We start from the raw sequence: 26472 nt of genomic DNA on the forward strand, positions 1-26472 counted from the left end.
CTGCTGATTGATGCTTCTCATCTCTCTCCATTCCTGTCTGTCTACTCCTATCTATCCCTCTCTCCGACTCTCTCTCTGTCCCTGTAAAAAAAAAAAAAAAAAAAAAGCTCAATATGAACCAAACTCTGATTTTCCTTGTGTTTATTCATTGCCGCTATATACTGACAAATATAATGAGAGATCCCAGACTCTAAGTCCCTGAAAAGGCAAGCTTGAAATGATCTGACCTTCTAAATATGATCATCTTTAAAGAATGGTATGTAGGCCATCTTTAAAACAGCATTTTTATGGAAACACTGTAGTATAGAGATAGATACACCTGGACTAAGCTTAGAATACACTGCAAATAAAAGGCAGATTTTATTATTCTTCTAATCCAAAAATACAATTCTTGTTAATTATATACTAACATGAATTTCACAAATAAAGGAATAATGAGTATTCCTTTGCATTTTAAAAACAATAAGACAGAAATGATGGATATCTTTTATTACTGGCCTATTTGTCAGACACTGTGCTAGCACTTGACCCACAATAACTCTCCATCCTCACCATAATCCTGAACATAGGGGTTATTGCCCACCTGAGAGTCAAGTCACCCTAACTGAGCAGGTGAAGCTGGGATTTAGGCCTCACTCTCCCATGACAGTATATTGCCTTCCCTAACATGCAAATATTTTTAAATGACCCTTTTGCAGGTAACTATAAAAAAATAGAACATACTTATTTCCAGCATCTTCTCCGCTGACCTGATTTCCATCAATAATTGTAAATGAACCAATACCTGGAAGACAAAACAGAATCAATCAAGAATATGCCTGACCAGGCCTACCAGGTGGTGGTGCAGTGGATAGAGCATTAGACTGGGACACAGAAGACCCAGGTTCGAAACCCTAAGGTTGCCAGCTAGACTGCGGGCTCACCAGCTTGAGCGCAGGGTCACTGGCTTGAGCATAGGATCATAGACATGACCCCATGGTCGCTGGCTTTAGCCCAAAGGTCTCTGGGTTGAGCTCAAGGTCACTGGCTTGAGCAAGGGGTCACTCACTCTGATGCAGCCCCCTCGGGTCAAGGCACATATGAGAAAGCAATCATGAACAACTAAGGTGTTGCAACGAAGAACTGATGCTTCTCATCTCTCTCCCTTCCTGTCTGTCTGTCCCTATCTGCCCCTCCGCGCGCACACACACACACACACAAAGAATATGCCTGACCAGTAGTGGTGCAGTACATACAGCATTGACGTAGGACACTGAGGTCCCAGGTTCAAAATCCCGAGGTTGCCGGCTTGAGCATGAGTTCATCAACATGACCACTGGCTTGAGCAAGGGGTCATTGGCTTGACTGGAGCCCCCTAGTCAAGGCTTGTGTGAGAAGCAATCAATGAACAACTGAAGTGACATAACTATTACAAGCTGATGCTTCTCATCTCTCTCCCTCTCTCTCTCTCTCAAGCTTGCAACACAGAAAAAATTAATTTAAAAAAATTTTTTTAAAAAGAATATATCATATATTTATTGCCTGGCCTGTGGTGACACAGTGATTAGACCAGGGGTTGGAAAACTTTTTGGCTGAGAGAGCCATGAACGCCACATATTTTAAAATGTAATTCTGTGAGAGCCATACAATGACCCATATACGTTACGCATTACCCAATAAAAATTTGGTGTTGACCCAGAAGACAGCTGTGATTGGCTCCAGCTACCGGCAACCATGAACATGAGCGGTAGGAAATGAATGGATTGTAATACATGAGAATGTTTTATATATTTTTTTTAATTTTATTTTATTTTTTTACAGAGTCAGAGGGAGGGATAGACAGGGACAGACAGACAGGAACAAAGAGATGAGAAGCATCAATCATTAGTTTTTCATTGTGTGTTGTGACACCTTAGCTGTTCATTGATTGCTTTCTCATATGTGCCTTGACCGTGGGCCTTCAGCAGACCAAGTAACCCCTTGCTTGAGCCAGCGACCTTGAGTCCAAGCTGGTGAGCTTTGCTCAAACCAGATGAGCCCGCGCTCAAGCTGGCGACCTCAGGGTCTCGAACCTGGGTCCTCTGCATCCTAGTCCAACGCTCTATCCACTGCGCCACCGCCTGGTCAGGCAAGAATGTCTTATATTTTTAACGTTATTTTTTTATTAAAAATTTGTCTGTGAGCCAGATGCGGCCATCAAAAGAGCCACATCTGGCTCACGAGCCACAGGTTCCTGATCCCTGGGTTAGAGCATCAACCTGGAATGCTGAGGCCACTGGTTCAAAACCCTGGGCTTACCTGGTCAAGGCATATACAACAAGCAACAAAGAAACAATGGACAAATAAAGTAAAGCAACTATGAGTTGATACTTCTTGCTATCCCTCTTCATAAAATCAGTAAAAAATAAAATACTTTAGAAGCCTTAAAGAAGCAAATTTACAACTACTTTACCTGGTAGTATCAAATTTTTGAGAATTTCAGTTCCTGTGGCTGTTGCATTTACTACGCAAACATGAGCCAATTCTAAAGCCTCTTGCCCATGATCACCCCACAACCTACAAAACAAGACACAAATTCAATATTTAAAAAAATTTCACAAAAATAGAATTTTCTTATTTGAATGGTGATCTCTGATCTTTAAAGTGTTCCTGCAGAGAATAACTGATGAGATAACCCTGGCAAATATTTGAGACAGAACAGCAGGAAATGTTAAGGAGATTACAGAGCTGTGTAACATAAGACTAAGACTAGGTTGATACCTTGCACGTTTAGATGGGGGCTCAAATCAGAACTAGAAACTTGGTCTTCCAGCTTCCTGTCCATTACTCCCTAAGCCAGATAACTTATAGACTGGAAAGTCTTTAACCTGACCTGTGGTGGCACAGTGGATAGGTGTTGACCTGGAATGCTGAGATCACTGGTTTAGAACCCTGGGCTTACCCAGTCAAGGCACATACGAGAAGCAACTACTACGAGTTGATGCTTCCCACCTCCCCCTTTCTCTCATTCTTTCTCTTCTCTAAAATTAATCAATAAAATATTTATTTATTTTATTCCTTTATTTTTTATTAGGTGAGAGGCAGGGGGACAGAGACAGACTCTCACATGCACCCCAACCGGGATCCAACAGGCAAGCCCACTAGGTGGCGATGCTCTATCTATCTGGGGCCATTGCTCCATTGCTCAACAACTGAGCTATTTTAGTGCCAGAGGCCAGGCCATGGTGCCATCCTCACCGCCCAGGCTCAACTTGCTTGAATGAACCATGGCTGCGGGAAGGGAAGAGAGAGAGAGAGAGAGAGAGAGAGAGAGAGAGGGAGGAGGGAGAAAGGAGAGGGGGAGGGGTGGAGAAGCAGACTGCTGCTTCTCCTGTTTGCCCTGACTTTAAATCAAACCCAGGACTTCTATATGCCAGGTCGACAGTACTGCTAAGCCAAATGGCCAGGGCAATAACATCTTTAAAAAAAAAAAAAAAGGAACATTTTTAGAAAGACTTATTGACCTTAAAGAAATGCTTTAGATTTAAAACAGATTCTGTTCTCTATTTCATTTCTCCTTAAATTACATGGATCCAGTATATTTAAGATCTTGACAAAGGACTTATCACTGTGACATCTGTAAGAGTTAAAAATGCTTTACCAAAAAACCTGAATTATTATTGGTCCTGGCAGGTAGGCTCAGTGGTTGAGAGTCGGCCCGGCATGTAACTGTCCCAGTTCGATTTCCAGTCTGGACACACAGGGGAGGTAACCATCTGCTTCTGCACCCCTCCCCCTCTTCTCTCTCTCTCTCTCTCTCTCTCTCTCTCTCTCTCTCTTCCTTTTCTGCAGCCATGGCTTGGTGGGTTCAAGCACATCAGCCCCAGGCACTGAGGATGGCTCAGTGGAGCCTCTACCTCAATCACTAAAAATAGTTCTGTTGCAAGCATAGCCCCAGATGGGGGTTGTCGGGTGGATCCCGGCCGGTGCGCATGTGGGAGTCTGTTTCTCTGTCTCCCCTCCTCTCCCTTAGAAAAGAAGGGGGGAAAAGAGAAGGAAAAAAACTGAATTATTATTATCTGAAAAGTTTCACAGTGACTTCTACATGAGTATAAAACATAGTAACCCATGAACATTCTAATAGCATGATTAATAAACACAAAGATATAATAAGGATTAGAAATGTATGTTATAACCCAATTCACACCAGGATATCACAGGGCAAGATAAATGATTACACATGTATCATGGCATGTAAACCAACCTGGTTTTCATCCAGAAAGTCTATTAACTAACTTATTGTTTCTTGTCACTATAAAAACTAAAGGGAGAGCCCAACCATTAGAAAGATGCCATAGCCTGGAGGACAGATAGACTTTAATATGCCTTCTGTCACCTGATCTAAAGCAGACTCCCTTATTATGTAGCCAATATGTCCTCCAGCATATGTCACAACTATAATTGCCTCATTTGGCTTTTTATTTGCTGAACATCCATTTTTCCATTCTATTCTAAGCTCCATAAAGACTCAGATCACTCCCTATATCTACCACTGTAGTTCCAATGCCTGGCACAATGCCTTGTCCAGGGTAAGTGATCACTGAATGGTTATCAAATGAATGGAGAAAAAAAAAACAAAAACAAGAAGAACCAGAAGGACTGGAAACATCAGATTTTCCTATGAAAGTAGGGCACACTGGAAACCTGACATATTTGGTTGATCGATGCTTGGGTAGTTGGAGAGTGAGCCTAAGAGATCACTGGTACATCTCTAGGTAACATTTTATTTGTTTGTTTTTAATTTATTGATTTTAAAGAGGGGAAAGAGAGGGAGAAGGTGGGGGGAGGAGCAGGAAGCATCAACTCTCAATAGTTGCTTCTCCTATGTGCCCTGACTGAGCAAGCCCAGGGCTTTGAACCGGCGACCTCAGCATTCCAGGTCGATGCTTTATCCACTGCGCAGGTAACATGTTTCAAGAAAGGACCCAAATAAGAAATCAATACTCTCTGTTCTTGTTGGCCTCAGGAAAGCAGGGCCTTATTGACTGCTGGCTGGCTGTACATCTTTGCTTCTAACTGCTTCCCTCTGATACTTCAAAATCAATAACCAGTTCTCATTATGAAAGGTAAAGTTTGGTCCTTAAATGGACAACATTCAGCAAAAACTCTTTTGTTCCAGTTACTCAGTAACCAAAAGCAACTTCTCAGTTCTGTTTTGTATGGTTACATATGCATTCAAAACACAAGGAACTCCAAAAATTTACAAGGGAGCATGAGTTGGTTACAAGGGCTCTGCCATTTTGCTTCTTTCCCCAGAAGCTTCGGAGCACAGTGTTGTGACTAAGTACCAGCTCTGAAAAGGGAGAACAGTCTGAGTTTACATCCTGGCTCAAACACACATGGCCCAAACACACGGGAGACTGAGCAAGTTATTCCCAAGACTAACCTTCCCCATCTATAAAGCTGAGAATGTCTGCCTTCAAGGCTGCTCTCAGAATGGAGTGCCTAAAGCGGTAGGTTCAAATGGGAGTTCAACCCTTAGGGACACACTGTAACTTCTGGTTTGGAGGTTCCAGAAAGGGGAGCCAAGTGTTTGTGTTACTTCCCCTGCCTTAACACACACAAGACGCTCAATAAATGAAGGCTGGGGAGGGTAAAGAGAACAAGCAAGGGAGAGGAAATAACCAAGGAACTGCCTGATGGCCTACACTTGCAGTGTCCATTAAGGTAGCCATTAGCCACATGTAGCTACTGAGCACTAGACAATAAGGCTGGTCCGAATGGATAAGGGCTATACAGTTTAAAATGCTGGATTTCGAGAACTATGAAAAGCATGTAAAATATCTCTAAAAACTTTTTACACCGATTGCCTATTGAAATGGTAATATCTTGTATAGGTTAAATAAACTATTATCAGAATTAATTTTACCTGTTTCTTCTCCTTTTTAATGCGACTACTAGAAAATGTATGATGACACACATGAGACTAGCATTATATACACTTCTGTTGGACAGTGCTGGCTTAGAACAGTAACACTCGGGGCCGCTCTCGCGCCGAGATGGGATAGTCGCGATTCCCTCATTCTGCAAAACTAGGGACCCGAGCGCAACGAGGCGGGGCTGGCAGCCTCCCTGGTGACAACGGCTGGCGCCGGGACCACGCACCTCAAACGGCACACCGCTTGCAGGGCGGGCGCGCCCCGCGGGGACGGGGAGGGCGGCCCTGGACGAGCACACCCGGCCCTAGACCGGAGTCCCGAGTGCGGGCTTCCCATCCCCTCAGCGCCGGGCCCGGCAGGAGGCCTCAGAAAGGCCCGACCGCGCGGCTCGCTCGCTTAGGCCCCGCACGGACGCAGAAGAGTGCAGTCGCCCACCCGCCCGCCCGACTCGGTGAGCCCGGGCTCACCTCAGCTGCCGGTCATACTTCTGCTCCTTGAGCAGCTTCCCGGGGTGAGCCATAGCCACGGCAGCCACGCTGAGAGCCGATCGCCTGCGGAGTACCGCCACCACCTCCGCGAGCGCGCAGGCGCACTAAATCCCCTCCGCCGCCGCTGCTTCCTTGCGCACCGCCCGCAGGGGGCGCCGCCACTTGACTGCGCACGCGTCGCCGGCACTCCAGACTTGTGCCACCTGAGCAAGGACTTGGGCTGGGACTGGTGGTCAAGTCTTACCTCCTTGAGCCATTCTCGCTAGTCAGCCATTCTGTGACATTCTACGTGTGGAAATTGTGGGGACTCGGACTTTGGAATCAGGCCGATTTGGATCTTAACCACTTACTAATTGTGAGATCCGCTCTCTACCTCCAAACCCTCCGTTTATTCATCTGTGCAATGGGGATAAATGGGTTTTCGTCACAGGGTTCTGTTAACATTAAATGAAAAATTGAATACATAGAGCCAGACTCACAAAAAATCCTGTCTGAATAATAACTTTATTATGATGATTATTATTTACCCATCATCTCATGCAGCAAGCCCACTTTGAAGACCTGTTTCGAAGACCGAGTCCCTGTATTGGGGAGGTCACCGAGAGGGGAGAGGAACAATAACAAGTATACTTATTAAATAGTGTGGCCCTCCTATAAGTAGAGGGAAGTGGGGGGAGCTGAGAGGTGCACAGAAGAACCCACTCACTCCCCCTCTCCAGGACTGTTTCATGTAGTGTAGGCAAGTTAGAAAATTTTAAGCAGAAGGAACAGTAGGTGTCATCTTGAGGAGGCAGAGAAGGCAAGGCAGGCTGGAGGCACTAAAGGACGTTTGTGTAGTGGGGAGTTAGGTGAAGGGAGAGCTCAGGGGAGGTTTGAGAGACAGTAGGGGCCAGATTGTGAGAACCATGAACAGACAAGCAAGGAGGAGTTTAAAGCCCTTTGCTATCTGAAAAGAACCACTTTCAGGAAGAGGATAGCTGCACTGTGGGGATGGGAGGCAGAGAAATGTGTTACCCCATAAGGAAGAGAGAAAAGAGGGGGTTGGAAACCAGGAGACCAGCTGGCAGGGAAATCAGGATTCTTTCCCCACTAAGTCTCAGCTTCTACAGCCACATTCAGGTTAATAATTGCCTGAAATAAGATGAAAATGAGCAAGCCCCCCCCCCACACACACACACCCAACCTACCCCGGAATGGGGACAGGGGAGGGCACACAACTTGACAGTAATGCTGTAGTTATGATGGATGCAGTTCCCCCTGAGTGCTGTCTCTGGGCAGGGGCACGCCCTCTCATGACTCCCCTCGCCCCTACCCCACACCCATGGAACAAGTGATGGGAAACAGAGGCATGAGACTCTCCCAGCTCATCACCTGCTTATGCTGTCACACTTCCTTCTCCAGTTGAACAGGTGAAATATAAAGGATAATAAAATATGCCCAGGGAAAGTGGAAAAGTAAAAAAGTGACAGGTGAGACTTGACTACCTAACCTTTCATGCTCAGTGCTGCACAAAAGAAAGCATCCCCAACTGTGATGTGTTGGGAGGGAACCATACTGCATATGAAAAAATGTATGATTTTGAAAAGTTTTATATTGATAGTGTCTGGGAAAAAAAAAAGCCTCAGTGTACTAGTTTCCTAGGAATGCCCTAAGAGAGTGGCTGAAAAATACAGAAATGTCTGTGTCACAGTTCTGAAAGCTAGAGGTCTGAAATCAAGGTGTGGGCAGTATGTTTCCACTGAAGCTTGAAGAAAAGAATCCTTCCTTGCCTCCTAGCTTCTAGTAGTCTCTCATAATCCCTAGCTTACACCTGCAGCGTTTCAATTGCTGCCTCCATTGTCACATGGCATACTCCCCTCATGTTTCTATCTGCCCTTCATTTCTTATAAGGACACCAGTCACATTGGATCAGGGCTCACCCTAATGACATCATCTTTATTTTTTTAAGATTTTATTTATTGATTGATTTTAGAGAGAGGAGAGAGAGAGAGCAAGAAAGGGGATGAGCCTGACCAGGCGGTGGCGCAGTGGATAGAGTGTCGGACTGGAATGCGGAAGGATCCAGGTTCGAGACCCCAAGGTCTCCAGCTTGAGCGCAGCCTCATCTGGTTTGAGCAAAAAGCTCACTGGCTTGGACCCAAGGTCGCTGGCTCCAGCAAGGGGTTACTCGGTCTGCTGAAGGCCCACGGTCAAGGCACATATGAGAAAGCAATCAATGAACAACTAAGAAGTCGCAATGCACAACGAGAAACTAATGATTGATGCTTCTCATCTCTCTCCGTTCCTGTCTGTCTGTCCCTGTCTATCTCTGCCTCTGTAAAAAAAAAAAAAAAAAAAAAAAAAAACTTTTAAAAGAAAGGGGATGAGCCTGACCTGTGGTGGCGCAGTGGGATAAAGCGTCTTCCTGGAATGCTGAGGTTGCCGGTTCGAAACCTTGGGCTTGCCCTGTCAAGGCACATATGGGAGTTGATGCTTCCTGCTCCTCCCTTCTCTCTCTCTCTCTCTATCTCTCCCCCCCCTCTAAAAATCAATCAATAAATAAAAATTAAAAAAAATTATTAAAAAAAAAAAAAAGAAAGGGGATGAGGAGAGGAAAAGGAAGCATCAACTCCTAGTGGTTGCTTCTTGCATGTTCCCTGACCGGGCAAACCCAGGGTTTCGAACCTGTGTGACCTCAGCATTCCAGGTCTACACTCTATCCACTGCACCTCCACAAATTAAGCTAATGACCTTATCTTAACTTGAGTACATCTCCAAAAACCCTGTTACTAAGTAACATCACACTCACAAGTACTGGGGGTTAGGACTTCAACAACTTTTGAAGGATACAGTTCAACCCACGATACCATGTAAAAGTGCCTGTGCTGGAGCTGTAGGGATTGGTCTGACATAAACCCTTTCTTCTGGGAACTCAGAGCCCATGAATGAGTTTTTCCTATTGTGGAGGACGAAGAGTCAGGTATCAGAACAGGAAACCATGTCTACATTCATTTAAGCCACTGGTTTTCAAAGTGTGGTCCTGGACCAGCAGCATCAGCATCACCTGTGAACTTGTTAGAAATGCAAATTCTCAAGCCTCATCCCAGACCAACTGAATCAGAAACTCTGAGATGAGGCCCAGGAAACAGTTTTAACAAGCCCCCTTGGTGATGCTGATGCACACTCAAGGTTGAGAGCCTCTGATCTAGGCCAATCTCATACTGAACAGACGGGAAAACTGAGCACCATAACCACATTACTGAGCACTAACGTGCCAGGCAGGCCCTAGGCCCTTGATGTCCATCACCTCATTTTGTGCTCATTTGTGCTTACCCAGTGAACAGACACTGTTACTCACACCAGTTCACAGACAAGAGAACAGAGGCTTGGAAAGGTGAGTAAAATTCCAAACTCTCACAGCTGTTAGGAAATGGTGTAGGGATTAGAAATAAACACCCAACAGATCTGGACAGACCCAGCTCAGCTCTATTTTGTTACCCACCGTTGTTGGTCCTAGCTGGTGGAGACTGGATTATTGAGCTCCCAGGAAGTTTGGGGCTAGTTCAGCCCTGGAAGAGTTGATCATCTATGGAAAACTAGCCAAGAAGAATCAGTCACAACCTAGACCACTCTTCCAGGCCTCAGCCACTAACCGTCCCTACCTACCCTAGCCCATCCTAGCCCTTTTCACCCTGGTGCTTGTTGGCCAGTCATCTGCCTCTCTTCCCCATGCCTCCATTGAGACAGCTGTGAGTCTGTAATATTCAGAGTTGTATCACCCATGCATATCCCAGTACTTGGCATCTAATAAGTCTTCAACAAATGCTTGTTGAATGAAAAAATACATTTCTGAAACTACTTTCACCATGCTTTCTGTATTTTTAAATACCTTACTGGTGCCTGACAAGGTGGTGGCACAGTGGATAGAGTGTCGAATTGGGATGTGGAGGACCCAGGTTCGAGACCCCGAGGTCGCCAGCTTGAGTGCAGGCTCATCTGGTTTGAGCAAAACTCACCAGCTTGGACCCAAGGTCTCTGGCTCGAGCAAGAGGTTACTCTGTCTGCTGTAGCCCCACAGTCAAGGCACATATGAGAAAGCAATCAATGAACAGCTAAGGTGTCGCAACAAAAAACTAATGATTGATGCTTCTCGTCTCTCTCCATTCCTGTCTGTCTGTCCCTGCCTATCCTTCTCTCTGACTCTGTCTCTGTAAAAAAATAATAATAAGGGCCCTGGCCGGTTGGCTCAGCGGTAGAGCGTAGGCCTAGCGTGCGGAGGACCCGGGTTCGATTCCCGGCCAGGGCACACAGGAGAAGCGCCCATTTGCTTCTCCACCCCTCTGCCGCGCTTTCCTCTCTGTCTCTCTCTTCCCCTCCCGCAGCCAAGGCTCCATTGGAGCAAAGATGGCCCGGGCGCTGGGGATGGCTCTGTGGCCTCTGCCTCAGGCGCTAGAGTGGCTCTGGTCGCAACATGGCGACGCCCAGGATGGGCAGAGCATCGCCCCCTGGTGGGCAGAGCGTCGCCCCTGGTGGGCGTGCCGGGTGGATCCCGGTCGGGCGCATGCGGGAGTCTGTCTGACTGTCTCTCCCTGTTTCCAGCTTCAGAAAAATGAAAAAAAAAAAAAAATAATAATAATAATAATAATAAATAAATAAATACCTTTCTGGTAATGTATATATATCATCTGATATGGTAATTCCAGCATTGTATTCCAAGGAAATTATCAGACAGACACAAAAAATGTGTAAAGGATGTTTACTGCAGTGCAATCTACAATAGTAAAAACTGGAAACAACACATACACTAATGCAGGGGTCCCCAAACTTTTTACACAGGGAACCAGTTCACTGTCCCTCAGACAGTTGGAAGGCCAGACTATAAAAAAAAACCTATGAACAAATCCCTATGCACACTGCACATATCTTATTTTAAAGTAAAAAAACAAAATGGGCCTGACCAGGCGGTGGCGCAGTAGATAGAGCGTCGGACTGGGATGCAGAAGGATCCAGGTTCAAGACCCCAAGGTTGCCAGCTTGAGCGAGGGCTCATCTGGTTTGAGCAAAAAGCTCACTGGCTTGGACCCAAGGTCGCTGGCTCCAGCAAGGGGTTACTCGGTCTGCTGAAGGCCCACGGTCAAGGCATATATGAGAAAGCAATCAATGAACAACTAAGAAGTCGCAATGCGCAATGAGAAACTAACGATTGATGCTTCTCATCTCTCTCCGTTCCTGTCTGTCTGTCCCTGTCTATCTCTGCCTCTGTAAAAAAACAAAAACAAAAACAAAAAAACAAAAAAAATGGGAACAAATACAATATTTAAAATAAAGAACAAGTAAATTTAAATCAACAAATTGACCAGTATTTCAATGGGAACTATGCTCCTCTCACTGACCACCAATGAAAGAGGTACCCCTTCCAGAAGTGCGGCGGGGGCCGGATAAATGGCCTCAGGGGGCTGCAGTTTGGGGACCCCTGCACTAAAGCATTGTGAAATTATTATGTGTCAACTTCTCCCAAGCTGGTCAAACAGGAAAATGTTAACCCTAGGCTAGCATAAGGTGGGGGGAAAGAAAAATTGGTCACAAAAGCTATATGCGGGGGGAGGGGGGATGGGGTGAAGAAGGAGAGAGGGGTTGGGGGAGGGGAGGGGCACAAAGAAAATCAGATAGAAGGTGACAGAAGACAATTTAACTTTGGGGGAGGGGTATACAGCACAATCAAATGTCAAAATAATCTAGAGATGTTTTATCTCAACATATGTACCCTGATTTATCAATGTCACTGCATTAAATTTAATAAATAAAATTTTTTAAAAAGCTATATGCATAATTCTGATTATTTTTAAAGTAGTACTAATACATTAGAACGCTGGGCAGGATGGTCCCTAAAATCTTAACAGTGCTGATTCTTAAGTCACATGACAAGTAATTTAAATTTTCTTCTATATGCTTTTCTGATTCTCCCAACTTTTCTGCAATGAATAGTTGCCACAACTATAATTGGAAAAGGAATGTTGGAGGTTTTTAATGTGCCCAACAAGGTAAGGAAAGGAGAAAGAACAGAGGTGCTATGGTCTGAAGAGTACATCCTTGGTGCCAAGAGTCTCAAAGCATCACCTTATCTGACTATCCTATTAGCCCTCCAGACTCTCTATTCCCAACTTGCCAATGAGTAAACAGACTCGGAGAGGTAAAGCAACTTGCCCAAGGTAACACAGTCAGTGATGCTGGAAGCCTAGCCTAATTCTGAGTCCACAGCCCAGGTTCATTTCATCCCACTGTATGCACACATTCTCACTCACACTTGGGAATAGAAATGGTTTTTTTAAATACAAGGAACTATAATTCTGATCTTTGAATCTCTAGAACATACGGCTTCTAGACTGTCTTGTTGGTCCTGTCCATAATATACCATGAACAACAGGCATGATTCTGCCTATTGGTGCAGCTTTGGACATCTGTTATCTTCACCAGTGCTCACAGGGATGCCCATTAAGTGGGCAGGGGAGGGATAAGCTCCTCATCACTTCAGAGAGCAAAGACACTATAACTTCAATAGGAAAGAGTGAGATCAGATCAAGGTTGCTTGATGAAGTATAGCTATGCAAGCTACCCCTGCCTTCCTCCCCAGCCCTCATATCCTTGCACTTCCTCTCCTTCAGAAACAGTGAAATCCAGGAGCCACTGACGCCAGTGAGACCAAAGAGTAAACTCCAGAGCAGTGAAATCAATTCAGCTGTAAAGACAGCATGTCCTGTAATTGAGACAGGAGGCGCCTGAATGAGGGCACAGGCTTTCCCAAGTTGACCTGAATGGGCTGCCAGAGCAACTGGGGCTTCACCTGAGATGGGCAGATGCCATCAGCTCCTCCCATCTTCCTGAGTTCCCAGCACTCCAGCACTGGGAGAAAATTGCTGAAGACAGGCTGCAGGAAGAGAAGAACTGGATCAACTTTTACTTGGTTGTTAAAGAGGTAATACAGTTGGCTCTTGAATAACACATTGATTAGGGAAGCCAACCTCTCCCCCAACAGTCAAAATTCCACATATAACTTTTGATTGCCTTAAAACTTAATTACTAGAAAAAAAAACTTTATTAATAGCCTACTGTTGACTGGAAGCTTTACCAATAGTACCAATGGTTTATTATGCATAGTTAGTATATTGTAGTCTTACAATTAAGTAAGCTAAAGAAAAGAAAATGTTACTAAAAAATCATAAGACAAAATACATTTACATCACTGTATGTATTTATTGAAAAAAATCTGCATATAAGTGGACCTGCAAAGTTCAAACTCATGTTGTTCAAGAGTCAACTGTACATACTTGAATTCTTTCAACAGGAGTAGGCAGTTAGAATGTCCCTTCCACCCCTATTCCTCACCCTCTCCCACTCTACCAGTCTCCCAGTCTCCTCCTTGGAGGCAAATATTCTCCCTAGCTTCCCTTAACTCCTTCCAGAGTCCTGCATATATATGCAAAACATATATATATATATATATATACACACACAGATGACAATCAAATTTCAAATCCACTTTCTCTCACTCCCCGTGATTTTAGACATGTTGAATAAAGAACGCAGCAGCCCCTGGGTTTTCATCCTTGTTTTGTCACTCACTGAGCACTGCAACTAAACTTCTCTGACTCTGCTTTCCTCATCCATAAAATGGGGTGGAAATCCCCCCCCCAGGGTTGTTGTGCATGTAAAATTGGATGCAGCCTGACCTGTGGTGGCGCAGTGGATAAAGCGTCGACCTGGAAATGCTGAGGTCGCCGGTTCGAAACCCTGGGCTTGCCTGGTCAAGGCACATATGGGAGTTGATGCTTCCAGCTCCTGCCCCCTCCTCTCTCTCTCCCTCTCTATCTCTCTCTCTCCCTCTCTCTCTCCTCTCTAAAAATGAATAAATAAAATAAAATAAAATAAAAATTTAAAAAAAATTGGATGCAAAACTGTACAAATAATCTCATTTTTTAATACTATAAAATAAATATGGAAAAGACCTTCGTCACTGTGAGGGGGAAATGGATCAATGTAGTAAATACATGTGGGCCCACTCCCACGCCCTGAGAGTATTGCAACTCCCCCAGGAGGAAGGTGGCAGGCTCCTCTGTAAAATGAATAGAGGCTGCAGGCCTTGTGGAAGCGGGCTTTCATCTGAAGATGATGTTTCTGGCTTGGAGACCTGGGGTCTTGACAGTGTTGCATTCTCAGTCACTTGTTGGTCTTGTGACCATCCCTTGCATCGCTATCATGAGTTCCCTGTCCACATCCAAGGGTCAAATTTATATTAAGGGCCCCTTCCAGCTCCTGTGTCAGAGTGGGGCATCTAGACAGGCCTGGGAAGTCACTGACTGATTGACAATCCTTGAAAGTTGTCAATTAATCTTCACAACCGTTCCTGGGGAATTGGGGTTCAGGGCCTAGGAGAGGGAAATTGACTATGACCACCACAGAGATGTAGGGGAGTCAGGCAGACAGAATGTCAGAATCCTTTACAACAGTGGTCCCCAACCTTTTTTGGGCCATGGACCAGTTTAACGTCAGAAAATATTTTCACCGACCAGCCTTTAGGGTGGGATGGATAATTGAATTATGTGACCGAGACAAGTGTCAAGAGTGAATCTTAGATGTAACAGAGGGAATCTGGTCATTTAAAAAAAATAAAACATCGTTCAGACTTAAATATAAATAAAACAAATAATGTAAGTTATTTATTCTTTCTCTGTGGACCGGTACCAAATGGCCCACGGACCGGTACCGGTCTGCGGCCCGGGGGTTGGGGACCACTGCTTTACAAGGTCAGCTAATGGCAAGGTCTGAAATAGTCTCCTCTGGTCAAGGTCAGACCAGCAGACATTCTACAAATGGCCCTTTAACTCCTGTTGGGTACAGGTCTCTTTGTGGGATTATTTCCTGTCCTTTCATCCACCCATCTGTTTGTCTTGCCAAAACTGCCTGCTGAGACCTAGCCAGAGACTAGCCCTAGCTTTGGCGGAAAGCCACATCCTAAGATGAATCAGATTGGGTCGCCTGGAGCCAGTGGGTGGAAGACAAAGGATGTACCAGGTGGAGGGCACAACAGGGACCTGAGCTGGAGGGTGATAAAATGTTGGGCCAAGGCAGGCAATGGAGTTGAGAGCAGGCCAAGGGGCCTGACCTCCCAGCATTGTGTGCTGAAAGTCATAGGGAGGCAAGGAAAGGAGGGACAAACAGTGGGCTACACTGGGACAGGCCGAGTCTTAGACAGAAGGAGGAAGCAATGGAGAAAATGAGAGGGTGGGAGGCAAGACCTCAGACTTGGTGCCGGGGTAACCCAGCTGGTGTCTATGGGTCTGTCTGTCTTCATGTCACAGGTTAGTGCCAAAACTCCTCGCTCCCCCCTTTAAGGCTCTGGGTCTTCCTGAGCAAGGGGTTTGGACTGTCAGTCCTGCCCTTCCCCTCCCACAAAGCTCCTAGAACTTTGCACCCACAGGACCCACTTGTCCCCAGCCCCAGGGGTACTGGTAAAGAGCACAGTGTCTATAGTGACACAAACTGGGAGTGAATCCTACAGTAGCTGGCTAGAAGACCTAGGGCCAGTCACTTCACCTCTCGGCCTCGGTCCCCTACTCTTAAAGAGGGCTAATGGAAGTACCACCCCATGTTATAGAGAAGCTGCCAGGTTAGAGGACAGGAAGGGCCCAAAGCTTAGTCCAGACCCTGACACAGTGTCTGGCAAACAGAGGAAGCTCCAGTTCTAGACACTGATGGTCAGTACAATTTGCAATTTAAAAGGGTCTCTCCACTCCCAGAGGACTCAGGCCCAGAGCCCAGGTCCTCGGTAGTGGGACTTACTGCTCGGGGACAAGCATGGGGAAGGGAGGGAATGTGCAGAAACCAGGGCAGCCCTCAGCATGAGTGATTTCTCTTGTCCCAGAGCCTGTACGTGCGCTGGAGAAAAGGAGGGAGAGTCATCAGACCAGGACAGGAGCGAAACGCGGGGAGAAGTTTTCGTCCTCCTGGCCCTGCATCTCAACTTGGGGCTCAACTGGCCTGCGGGCGGGGACGGTGCAGGCCAGCCTCTTCTGCCCTGTGTGAAGGGGCCGCGGGGCGGGGGGGCGGGGGGACAGGGCGGGGCGGATCTCCCGGGAGCTGCTCCGCCCGCCACGGCTTTAAGAGGCTGCTCCGCAGAAGCGAGCGGCGCTGGAGCCGCATCCTGAGCCAGCAGAACTGAGCCCAGTCGGCAGGTGCAAGGCTGCGGGGACGGCAGCGGTATGACCGGCCACCACGGCTGGGGCTACGGCCAGAACGACGGTAGGCGCAGACCCTGGCCGACCCGGATCCGCTGCGACTTGTCCCCCCGAATCTCGCGTGCGGCGGGGTTTCCCAGACCCGTGTGTCCCCCAACCTCCACGCCAGAACGGGACCCTCTCCACTCCCATCCAGCCCCCAGAGCCCGGCCCCCCTGCCCCACCGGAGCCCTGACCCCCCTGCGCCTGGCGCAAAGTCCGCGCTGCGCCCCAGCCGGCCCGGCTGTCAGCTGCGCTGTGCCGCCGCCTCCGCGCAGCTCCAGATCGCCGCACTCACTCGGACCCAGGCCGCGACACACACTCACCAGTTGTGGGCGCTGGGGGTGGAGGTAGCCTTGAGCAGTGGGGGCGGTCGGGGCGGAGCGCTGTGCGCGGGTGCGGGATGCGGAGCGCGCACGTCGTGTGTGGAAGAACCTCCCAGGAGCCCGGCTCCGCATGGGCAAAGGACGCAGTGCCCCTGGGAGAGAGTTTCGCTGGGGGATGTTCGCGCCTACCTGTTGGCAGGTACATGAGGAAATGAGGTATTTGGGTGCGCACTTGTGTCTGGGTGTCTACATGAAGCAAGGTGTCTGAAACCGTCCTGGTGTGAGATGTGGCCCCAACCATCATCCTGGTTTGTCCTGGAAAATAGCTCCTGGATTCTGCCTCCGTTTCCTTAGGATGCAGAGAAAGGGAGAAGAGGCAGAAGGTGAAAGCCAAACAGTTTGAGTGTGGGTCTGGGGCAGGTCAGTTTCCTTCTAAGCTGTTTCTTACCAAGCTGGGGTGGGGGTGGGGAGTGAGGGTTTCCCCCTTTCCCTGAGGCAACAATGAGAACCCTACATCCAGGCTGCCAATAGATCGAGGCAGGGCAGGTGCTGGTGGGGAGAAGGGAAGTGCTAGTAGAAGAAACATTCCCCATCCCCGCATCTCTGGGGAGAGGCAGTCGTCCTCCTGGGTGTGTGTGTGTGTGGTGGTGGTGGTGGTGGGGTCCTGGACTACAATCTGGGGGTCAGGAGATTGTGATGAGCCACAGGGAGTTAGAGAGATGCTGTGGTATATCTGGTCCCCTGGGGGGGACTCCAAGGACACAGGAGCATCTTTTGAAGGGGAGAACTCCAGATCTGGTCTTGCAAAAGCTAGAGACATTCAGAAAAAGGCAACAGAGGCCAACAGAGATGGAGAGAAAGGCCAAAAACGGCCATGTTGACAACCCATAGAAGATCATCCCCCACGCCCACCCCCAGCACCTGCTCCAAGCCAAGTCAGCTTTTGGGCGCTTCCTCAGAGTCAGAGTGCCTTAACTCTAGCCTCCATTCTAGTCCTGTCTACCAGCTGTGAGCATCCAGTATCTTATAGACCCACCGCATGGCCAGCCACCCTCAGCCAGACCTGAGCAGTCCAGTCTAGGGGCACTCAGGGAGAGAAGGACAGAGGATAGAGATGCCAGCAAGCGGCATACTCACAAGACTTCAAAAATAACCCAGTGGGCCTGGGCCACGATTCTGAGTCATCCACTGGGGACACAGCTCTGTTGGCACCTGCTGCTATTTTCTCAGGAAAACTTAAGAAGCCAAAAAATAGGGAGAAGGACCAGCCGGCAATAGCTCTAAATATAGGATACATCTCAGGATGTTCCCTAGGGAGATGCTGAGCCTCTCAGCTGCAGATGGAGCCTCTGGGAGGCAGATGGTGAGAGCCCGTGGGTGTGTACGCAGGTGTGTGTGTGTGTGTGTGTGTGTGTGTGTGTGTACCAGCATGTATTTTGCTGTAGTCTCTTAGTGCAGACCTGGGTTTGTAACAGGGAGTTCCTTTGTGAGGGTGCATAGGTATGTGTCAGATATAATTGGTAGTGTGCGTGTGTGTTTGTACACATGCATGTTACTGGCCCTAGCCATTCTGAGCCCAGGGAGCTCTGCTCACTGTGCTCTGTGTGCATACATGAAAGTCTCTATGGACCCGTAGGCACATGCCTGGGGAGGACAGCTGGAGGCAGTTCGTGCACATGCTGTGTTTATACCAGTGCCCAAGTGTATGTTACACATGACTGAATGGGCCTCAGTTCCCTTATCTGTGAAATGAAGACCATGCTTATTTCTACTTCACAAGGTGGTTGTGAGGAGAAAATGCACGTCACAGAACTGAAGCCAGGATGATGGGAGCTGTTATTATTATTATCACAAACAACAACATGAACATGCACAAGGTCAGGAAGAGGCCAGAAATCTGGTAGGGTTAGGTTAGGGACTTCAGATGCCTGGGGGTCCCTCTGAGCATGTACTGGGTGTTGGGGAGAACTCACTGCCCAGAACCACCCCTGAGCCTATGGCTGTATTAAAATTTCTTCTGTGCATTACCTCCTATCAGCTCTGGGTAGTGAGTTTTAGTGAGGTCATTTCAAAGACAACAAACAAAATGGGGGAGGGGGGTAAGTGCCAGAGCTGGGGTTGTAGCTCCTGACTGCACAGCTCCAAAGCGGAGGCTAAGGTCTGAAAAAATACCAGGGAGATCATCCTACATGGGTGCCCTCAGCCTGCAGCCAGAGATCTGGGCTGGCCTGAGTCCTTGCCCTCTTCCCACCTTCAGGCCCCTCACAGTGGCACAAGCTGTACCCCATTGCCCAGGGAGAGCGCCAATCGCCGATCAATATCGTGTCCAGCCAGGTTGTGTACTCCCCCAGCCTGAAGCCGCTGGAACTTTCCTATGAGGGCTGCACATCAATTAGCCTGGCCAACAATGGCCACTCTGTCCAGGTGAACTTCAATGACAGTGATGATCGATCTGGTAAGTGGCCCCTGACAGACCCTGGCACCCCTCCACCTGGGGTCCTAACCCTGTTTTGGGCAGGCTCAGGAGGGGCAATGTGCTGTGGTGGGGAAAGAAGACTCCACCTCTCACCAGTTAGGAAGCCGCAGCCTGAGCCTCAGTCTCCTTAGGCATAAAATGGGAGCACTAAGACTTTAATTTGCTACCTGGGACCATAGGAAAAATGAAAAACTGAAGTGGTGTTTGTAGTGCTGGCATACAGGAGGTGCTCAGAAGCTCGAGAAATGTTATTTTCCTTTGTTCTCTTCTACTGAGTGCTTTAGGCTGAGTTTGTTTCCACTTCACTCGCTGCCCCATCACTGACCGGCTGTGTGGCCTAAGGCCAAACCCTCCTCTCTGTGTGATCTGGCCAAGCCCAGCAGTGACAGAGAAGGGAGCTAAGATGTTCTGTGTGCCAGGCCCCTTGCTAAGGTCACAGGCAGCTCTTCTATTTCTGTCAAGAACCCACCTCTAAGATGGGCAAGTAGAGACTCAGTGAGCTGGGGAGGGCCCAAACCAGCATGTTCTACTCCACACACAACCTCAAGATCCCGACTATCTTGGGCCAAAGGGAGGCTGGCTGGAACTTGTGGCCCTCTTTGCAAGATCTCTTTGACCTGCGATTAAAGTCCAGGTTTTTCATGATAAAGTCCTAGGAAGAGGCTTCAGGAGTGCTCCTCAGTTCAGCGATTGTGTCCTTTATCACCAGGCCTGTGAGGGGTGGAGGGGCACAAGGAAACTTGCTGGAGTTTCTTGTGTAAGGAAGTGACATGAACTCTGTCTGCTCTCCTCCCCCGTACCACACACACACATAATTAAAGTACCTAAGGACACTTAAGTATCAAATAAAATAATCAAAGGGCAGAGATGAGGAGGGAAGACAGATAAGAGTGATTTTAGTTGCTTAGCCCTGAGTTCCCTGCTAGGCTAGGTAAAAAGGGAAAGAGGATCAGTGATAGTTCTTGCTGCGGAAGGGAGCAAATCCAGCAGACCCTCAGAAAGACATAGCATTTCCTGGTACTGAATTCTGAGAAAAGCCTCTTACCCAGAGCTTTGGGGGGGACATGGGGCCCTTGAGCCCAAATTAGAGTTTATGAAGAAACAGTTTTCATATGGCTGTACCTTCTAAACAGCCTTTAGAGGATGCTGATCATTCAATTCAAACATCAATAGCTCAGTGAAGGCCATTGCATGGGGTGGGGGTAGAAGGCCCAAGGGGACATGCCTTTGGAACACTGACCCAGGGGCTCACTTTCAGGTCCAGCTGGGGCTCCTTCTCCTACCAGAATGCCTAGGCCTGCGGGGGCAAAGAGCCAGCGGAAAGAAGGTGGGGTTGGGAGTGAGACAGTTGGAGCTCTGCCACTCACCAGCTGTGTGACCTTAGGCAGGATACCTACGTTTCTGAGCCTTAGTCCCACATCTGTCCAATAGGAAGAACAGTGTATCCCCTTCCAGGTCTCTGTGGGGGTTGACACCTATGAAGTGCAGAACACATAGAAGGAGCACAGGGAATGGCCATGTGTTCTATGGTCAGGATGAAGGGAGGAGGCCAAGGGAGCCAAGTTGAAGAGGTGAGGGAAGGAGTTCATTCTCCAAGAGACCACACTCTGGGGTCCCAGGTAGGACATGTTCAGAGGGGAGGGTCCCCACAGGCCACGTCAGGGAGCTCAACCTGCGGACCCTGCTTCTCTGATAGAGCAGGACAGACAGCAAGGAGAGCTAGGCCCCTGACTGTCCTGTACTGTTCCTCCTTGAGGGGCCCACAGGGCCAGTGCCCTGCCTTGGTCACCCATCCTGAAGAGGTCTAGTGGAACTCTGAACCCAGGGCTGCCACCTGATCCAGGGGCTCACATTCAGGCCTGGCTGGGGCTCCCTCCACTGCCAGATCCCTTTCAGCTAGAAATTCAATCAGTCCCAGGAGGCCTAATGCGTGGCCCCAGCTCACCAGATATGAGGGTGGGAAAGTCACAAAATCAGCACAAGTAGGGCCCACCAAAGAGGCCGGGGGAGGATTGGAGATATCTGGGCCCAGCCACCAGAGTGGGAACCGTCAGGAGCTGGCCTCTGAGTGAAACCAGGTCCTGAAGAGGCAGCACGGCCTGGTGATTAGGGGCTTGGGTTCTAGACTTACAAAAGAAACGCAGGCTTATATCCCAAGCTCAGTACCTTGCTGTGTGACCTGGGGCAAATGCCTTGTTCTCTCTGTGCCTTGGTTTCCTCCTTTATAAAATAGAGAAAATAGGTTCTTTCCCTCATGAGTTACTATGAGGACTAAACAAAATAATCCTTCTAACCCAACCCTGGGTCAGAGCTCCAGACATGGGAGGCCTATTGTTAGTGATAATGGAGGGCTTAGAGGCAAGGTTCCAGCTTCCATGCCAAACTGGGCAGGAGTGGGGAGGATGGAGTCAGTACCAGACTCTGCCACCTACAGGCTGCCAGGATTTCTGCCCTGATCCAGCTAAGGGCCCAGGGAACTGAGAGACCAGTGAGTCAAGACCTATTAGCCCAACCAATTTTTCAAATAAAGAATGTATCCCGCCTGACCTGTGGTGGCGCAGTGGATAAAGCATCGACCTGGAAATGCTGAGGTCGCCGGTTCGAATCCCTGGGCTTGCCTGGTCAAGGCACATATGGGAGTTGATATTTCCAGCTCCTTCCCCCCTTCTCTCTCTCTCTTTCTCTCTGTCTCTCCCTCTCCTCTCTAAAATGAATAAATAAAAAAAAAATTAAAAAAAAAAAAAAAAAAGAATGTATCCCCCTCCTGGGCACTGCCCTGACCCTGGCACTGGTGCCTGCTGGGTGGTGTGGGCTCTCTCACACCGATTGCTACACGCCCCACTTCTACCCACAGTGGTGACTGGGGGCCCCCTGGATGGACCCTACCGGCTCAAGCAGTTCCATTTCCACTGGGGCAAAAAGCACAATGTGGGCTCAGAGCACACGGTGGATGGCAAGTCATTCCCCTGCGAGGTAAGGGTCCTCCTCAACTGGAATCCCTGTACTACTTAGGGAAGGAGCAGGGATTGGCCACTCAGGGGTGTGGTGGGTCCTGGTGTGGGATCCTGAGAGAGTGAGCAGGAGCACCCAGGGGCCTTTGGGAGAGACATCTTCTACCTACCCCCAATGCAAGGTCTTATACCTGAACTCCACCCACTCCTGTCCTGGTCTGTGTGTCCAAAAGGAGTGTTCTGAAGGATGAATCCAGTCCCACCACACCTTTGCTAACAAGCCTTCAAAGACCGAGCTTAGTATTCAAGGGCCTGCATGCACTGGCTTCACAGGGCCTCATCTTCCCCCAACCTCTCCCCATGCTGCCCTGCAGGTGGAGAGTCCCCTGCCCACACCCAGCTCCATATCTCCAGGTTTTTGTCCATACCTCCAGGCAGTCTGCCTGGAATACCCTTCTCGCAGGGTTCCATCTGATAACCTCCTAATTATTCTTTGGACTCAGGACAGGTGCTTCCTCAGGGAGTGTCACGCTGGATGGCCATTATCTATTTCACAGTTAGGTCCAGGAGGGCAGGGCCTGAGTCAGATTCTTCTTTGGTTCTGGGGCTCAAGAAAGGGTTGGGCCCAGAGCAGGGCGGATGCTGTGTGTGCCCTTTGGGGCTCCCCAGGGCCGCTTAGGATGCTAAGCCTGGGAGGTTTGAGAGCCTATCCCTGCTGCAGAGGGGCCACGAGTCTGAGGGGAGTGAGGAAAGCCTGGTTCTGAGCTCCCGTAGCCCCCCAGGAGGTCCTGAACACTGGCCTGGCCTCTCGTTAACCCTGTAGCTGCACCTGGTTCATTGGAATGCCAAGAAGTACAGAAGCTTTGGGGAGGCGGCCTCAGCACCCGATGGCCTGGCTGTGGTTGGTGTCTTCTTGGAGGTGAGGGGGGGTTTACCCAGGACCAGGAGGGGTATGAAAGTCCTGGTACTGCCCCTAGTTCCAGAACACAGTGGTACTGGAATCACATTACCTTCTCCCCGACAGATGGGGGATGAGCACCCTAGCATGAACCGTCTGACAGATGCACTCTACATGGTTCGGTTTGGGGTAAGCCCAGGGGCCCATGCCTCTGACCCAGAGCAGCCTGGTGGGGAGGGAGGAAGAGGCTAGATCATGGAGTGAACCCATCTACTCTTCCATTCTGGCAGCAAAGCCCTGCTGAGATGAAAGAGACAGGTCAGCACCTGCAGTATCCCGCACCTGACTCCCCTTCACCAGGGTCAGTGGCCCCATGGAGTGCCCAGCATGCAACCCTAATGGGTATAGGATTGCTAAGATACTTGTCACATTCATTAATGGTTGTCCGGCAGGCAGGTTGTCCACCAAGGGCCGCTGAGGGCAAGGGAGAAGACCTGATGGCCAAAAAGCTCCTGCAGCTGCAGCTTTTACATGCGAGCAAACGGGTGGACAGGGCCGGGCCCCAGCTGGGAGATGGCATCTGGGATCACAGACATTTGCCCTCCATTTGCATCAATGAACCAAGGAGAAGCCTAGATCCCCCTGACAGAAATGGGTGAAGAGGCTGCTGGTCTGGTCCTGGTGGGAGGTCTAAGCTGACTCCTTGGTTCCCGAACCCTACCACAGGGCACCCAAGCCCAGTTCTGCCGCTTCAACCCCAAGTACCTCCTGCCTGCCAGCCGGCACTACTGGACCTACCCGGGCTCCCTGACGACACCTCCACTGAGTGAGAGCGTCACCTGGATTGTGCTCCAAGAGCCCATCAGCATCTCTGAAAGGCAGGTGAGTTCTCCTGATGGCACATCGGGTGGAGGGATACAGCTCTCAGGGTCCACCCTGGCAGTGTGACTCTCCCAACCAGCACCCCACAGCCTGTGGTCCCACCATCGAGGCTCCCATCTTTTGCTAATAAATGTTTAGATTCTTAGATGGGAGTTATCTTGATTGATAGTCATTAAGACCTAGACACAGGTTGGGAGGGGAGATCCCTGGATCCTGGGATCATGCCTACTGTGTTAGAATCCAAATGCTGCATTTTCTGACAAGTCTTAGCTAGCTGGGATTGGAATTGGAACTAGGTGGAGCAGGGTCCAGATTGGGAGGCCCTTTAATGAGGAAATAACTGAGGTTGGGGTCCCAAAGAGAATAAGTGGGGGAGGATTGGGGACAAGCCCTAGGGGTAAGAGAAGGGAGGGGCAGAGCTGGCTGTATGTCAGATGATGTGTCTGGGATCAGAGGGGACCACAGCATCCCCGTTTCTCTTCTGTCTTCTGAAGATTGAGAAGTTTAGGAGCCTGTTTTTCACCTCAGAGGACGATGAAAGAATCCACATGGTGAACAACTTCCGGCCACCACAGCCATTGATGGGCCGTTTGGTCAAGACCTCCTTTCGGGCCTGAGCCTGGCTGCCCAGTCGGCCACCAGGGTATCATTTTCCCAAGGGCTTCCATGTCAGCAGACACCAAACCATCTGAGGCTCCCTACCTGGGGGTGCTGTGGATCCCCCTTCAGCTGGCTTGATCCTTGGCCACCCTACAGGCTTTTTGATGGGATCCCTGAGTTAGTGGACACCCTTCAGCTGTCCTGGGAACAGGAAGGACAGGAGCTGAGCATGTTCCAAGCCTGGGGCTGCCTCTGCTCTCCAAGATCCAAAGGTCCCTGGGAACCTCCTTTTGTCTTCTTCCCCACTGGCAGTGGCAGCAGCCCCACCCTGAGCTCACACTGTGATGGACAAGACCGAGCTCTCTGGGGAAGGCAGCTGGCATTGCCAGAAAGACTCAAGCAATAATTAGAGGTGGGCAGAGCTGCCCTCTCGGCATTACCTCTTCTTCAGGCCTCCATCATGCACGTACCTCACTGCCAGGTCATTAAAAAAAGCACCCAGCCTGCGGGAGGTGACATGGCCTTCTCCCTCCAGCCACCTGCTGCCATGGGCAGGCACTGGCCACAGCTTATGTAGTATCTCCCCTAGTCCACATCCAGCCACCAAAGTCACCTACATGACCATCCATCCATGCAATGATTAATAAATTCATTCATCCATGCAACAAATACTCATTGAGCGCCTGTGCTATGTCAAGTTCTGTTCTGGGCATTGGGGAGGTGACAGTGGTGAGTTGTTGGGAGGGACATGGGTCCTGAGCAGGTGAGGATGATAGAGAGGGCAGGGCAGGGGCGGTGGGGGCAGAGAAAAGGGGAAGCCTACCTCGTCTGGTGAAGAAATTAAATTCCAAGGCAGGGAGAAAGGAATGATACGCTTGGAGCAGGTGTGCAAGCTCGAAGGTGAGAGAGCCCAGAGGGTTTGGGGGCTGAAAGGCCTGGTGGGGCAGGAGCCTGGGGGAGGCCTGGGACCCTTGCCCAGGGCTCCTGGGAGTCATAAAGGGTCTGTGAGGGATAGAGGCAGATTTGCAAAAGGGGAAGATCCTGGTGGAGTGTGGATGGGTGGGCAGAAATGGCATCAAGGAGGTGGTGGCCCGTGGCCAGGAAAGAGGGGACAGGGTGGTGGAGGTGGGGACAGGGGGCTGAATGAGAGAGATTTAAGAGGTAGAGTTCACAAGACAGCATTTGGCTATCTGTGAAGGAGAGGGGGGTCTGGGGTGTGCCCCGGGGTGGAGCGTGGGGCATCGGTGTGGCCTGGGAGCCCTGGGGAGGAGCTGACCAGAGTGGACACACAGCATTTGCAGGGCCCTGGGAGGGGAGAATAAGGGAGCAGTGGAATGTTGGTGTCTGAGCTGAGGAGGGAGTGGAGGGTGGTGGTCTGCTTTGGAGCATCTTAATTCAAGGTGGTTGGTAAGAGAGGGGGCTCAGGATGACAGGAGGACAGCTTTGCCCTTTGCAGGAGCTTTTCTCCCCATGTTTTAGGAGCACATAAGAAGGGCGGTGTCTGGAAGATGGTGTTTGTTCAGTGTAGGGGCAGGTAGCAGTGAGGAAGTAATGCTCGTAACGCTGCCTCTGAAGACAGGCAAAGGGACCAAGGCAGAGTCTGGCTCTGACTCTACGATCCAAGAGCTGTAATTTCCCCTATTTTACAGATGAGGATTACAAGGCTGGGGAGGTTAAGTAGGCAAGTGGCAGAGCAGGATTTGA

The 26472-nt window shown here is 49.3% G+C and overlaps 2 protein-coding genes across 4 annotated transcripts in view; one reads left to right on the top strand and one right to left on the bottom strand.

Annotated features, from left to right (window-relative positions):
• The window catches only part of NAE1 (NEDD8 activating enzyme E1 subunit 1), a 29867-nt gene extending 23378 nt beyond the window's left edge, over nucleotides 1-6489 (bottom strand). For 2 of the 3 annotated variants that reach the window (XM_066242536.1, XM_066242535.1), the window contains exons 1-2: nucleotides 6365-6479; nucleotides 724-784 (exon numbers count right to left, since the gene is read on the bottom strand). Coding sequence is in view for 1 of the 3 variants with exons in the window: in XM_066242534.1 (XP_066098631.1) it covers nucleotides 724-784; nucleotides 2432-2535; nucleotides 6365-6417 (218 nt within the window). In the remaining 2 variants the exon portion in view is untranslated. Of the gene's footprint in view, nucleotides 1-723; nucleotides 785-2431; nucleotides 2536-6364 lie in introns of all 3 variants that reach the window. The other variant, XM_066242534.1, reaches the window with a different exon arrangement.
• Nucleotides 6490-16521: 10032 nt separating this feature from the next.
• Nucleotides 16522-25437, top strand: CA7 (carbonic anhydrase 7). The gene is made up of 7 exons (XM_066242743.1): nucleotides 16522-16660; nucleotides 19219-19416; nucleotides 22292-22410; nucleotides 23212-23307; nucleotides 23413-23475; nucleotides 24013-24168; nucleotides 24663-25437. Exons 1-7 carry the CDS (start codon nucleotides 16621-16623, stop codon nucleotides 24783-24785), a joined length of 795 nt encoding a protein of 264 aa, XP_066098840.1. The 5' UTR covers nucleotides 16522-16620; the 3' UTR covers nucleotides 24786-25437.
• The last annotated feature ends 1035 nt before the right edge of the window (nucleotides 25438-26472 follow it).

Source organism: Saccopteryx bilineata, chromosome 9 (genome assembly GCF_036850765.1).
Source record: "Saccopteryx bilineata isolate mSacBil1 chromosome 9, mSacBil1_pri_phased_curated, whole genome shotgun sequence".
Lineage (NCBI taxonomy): Eukaryota > Metazoa > Chordata > Mammalia > Chiroptera > Emballonuridae > Saccopteryx > Saccopteryx bilineata.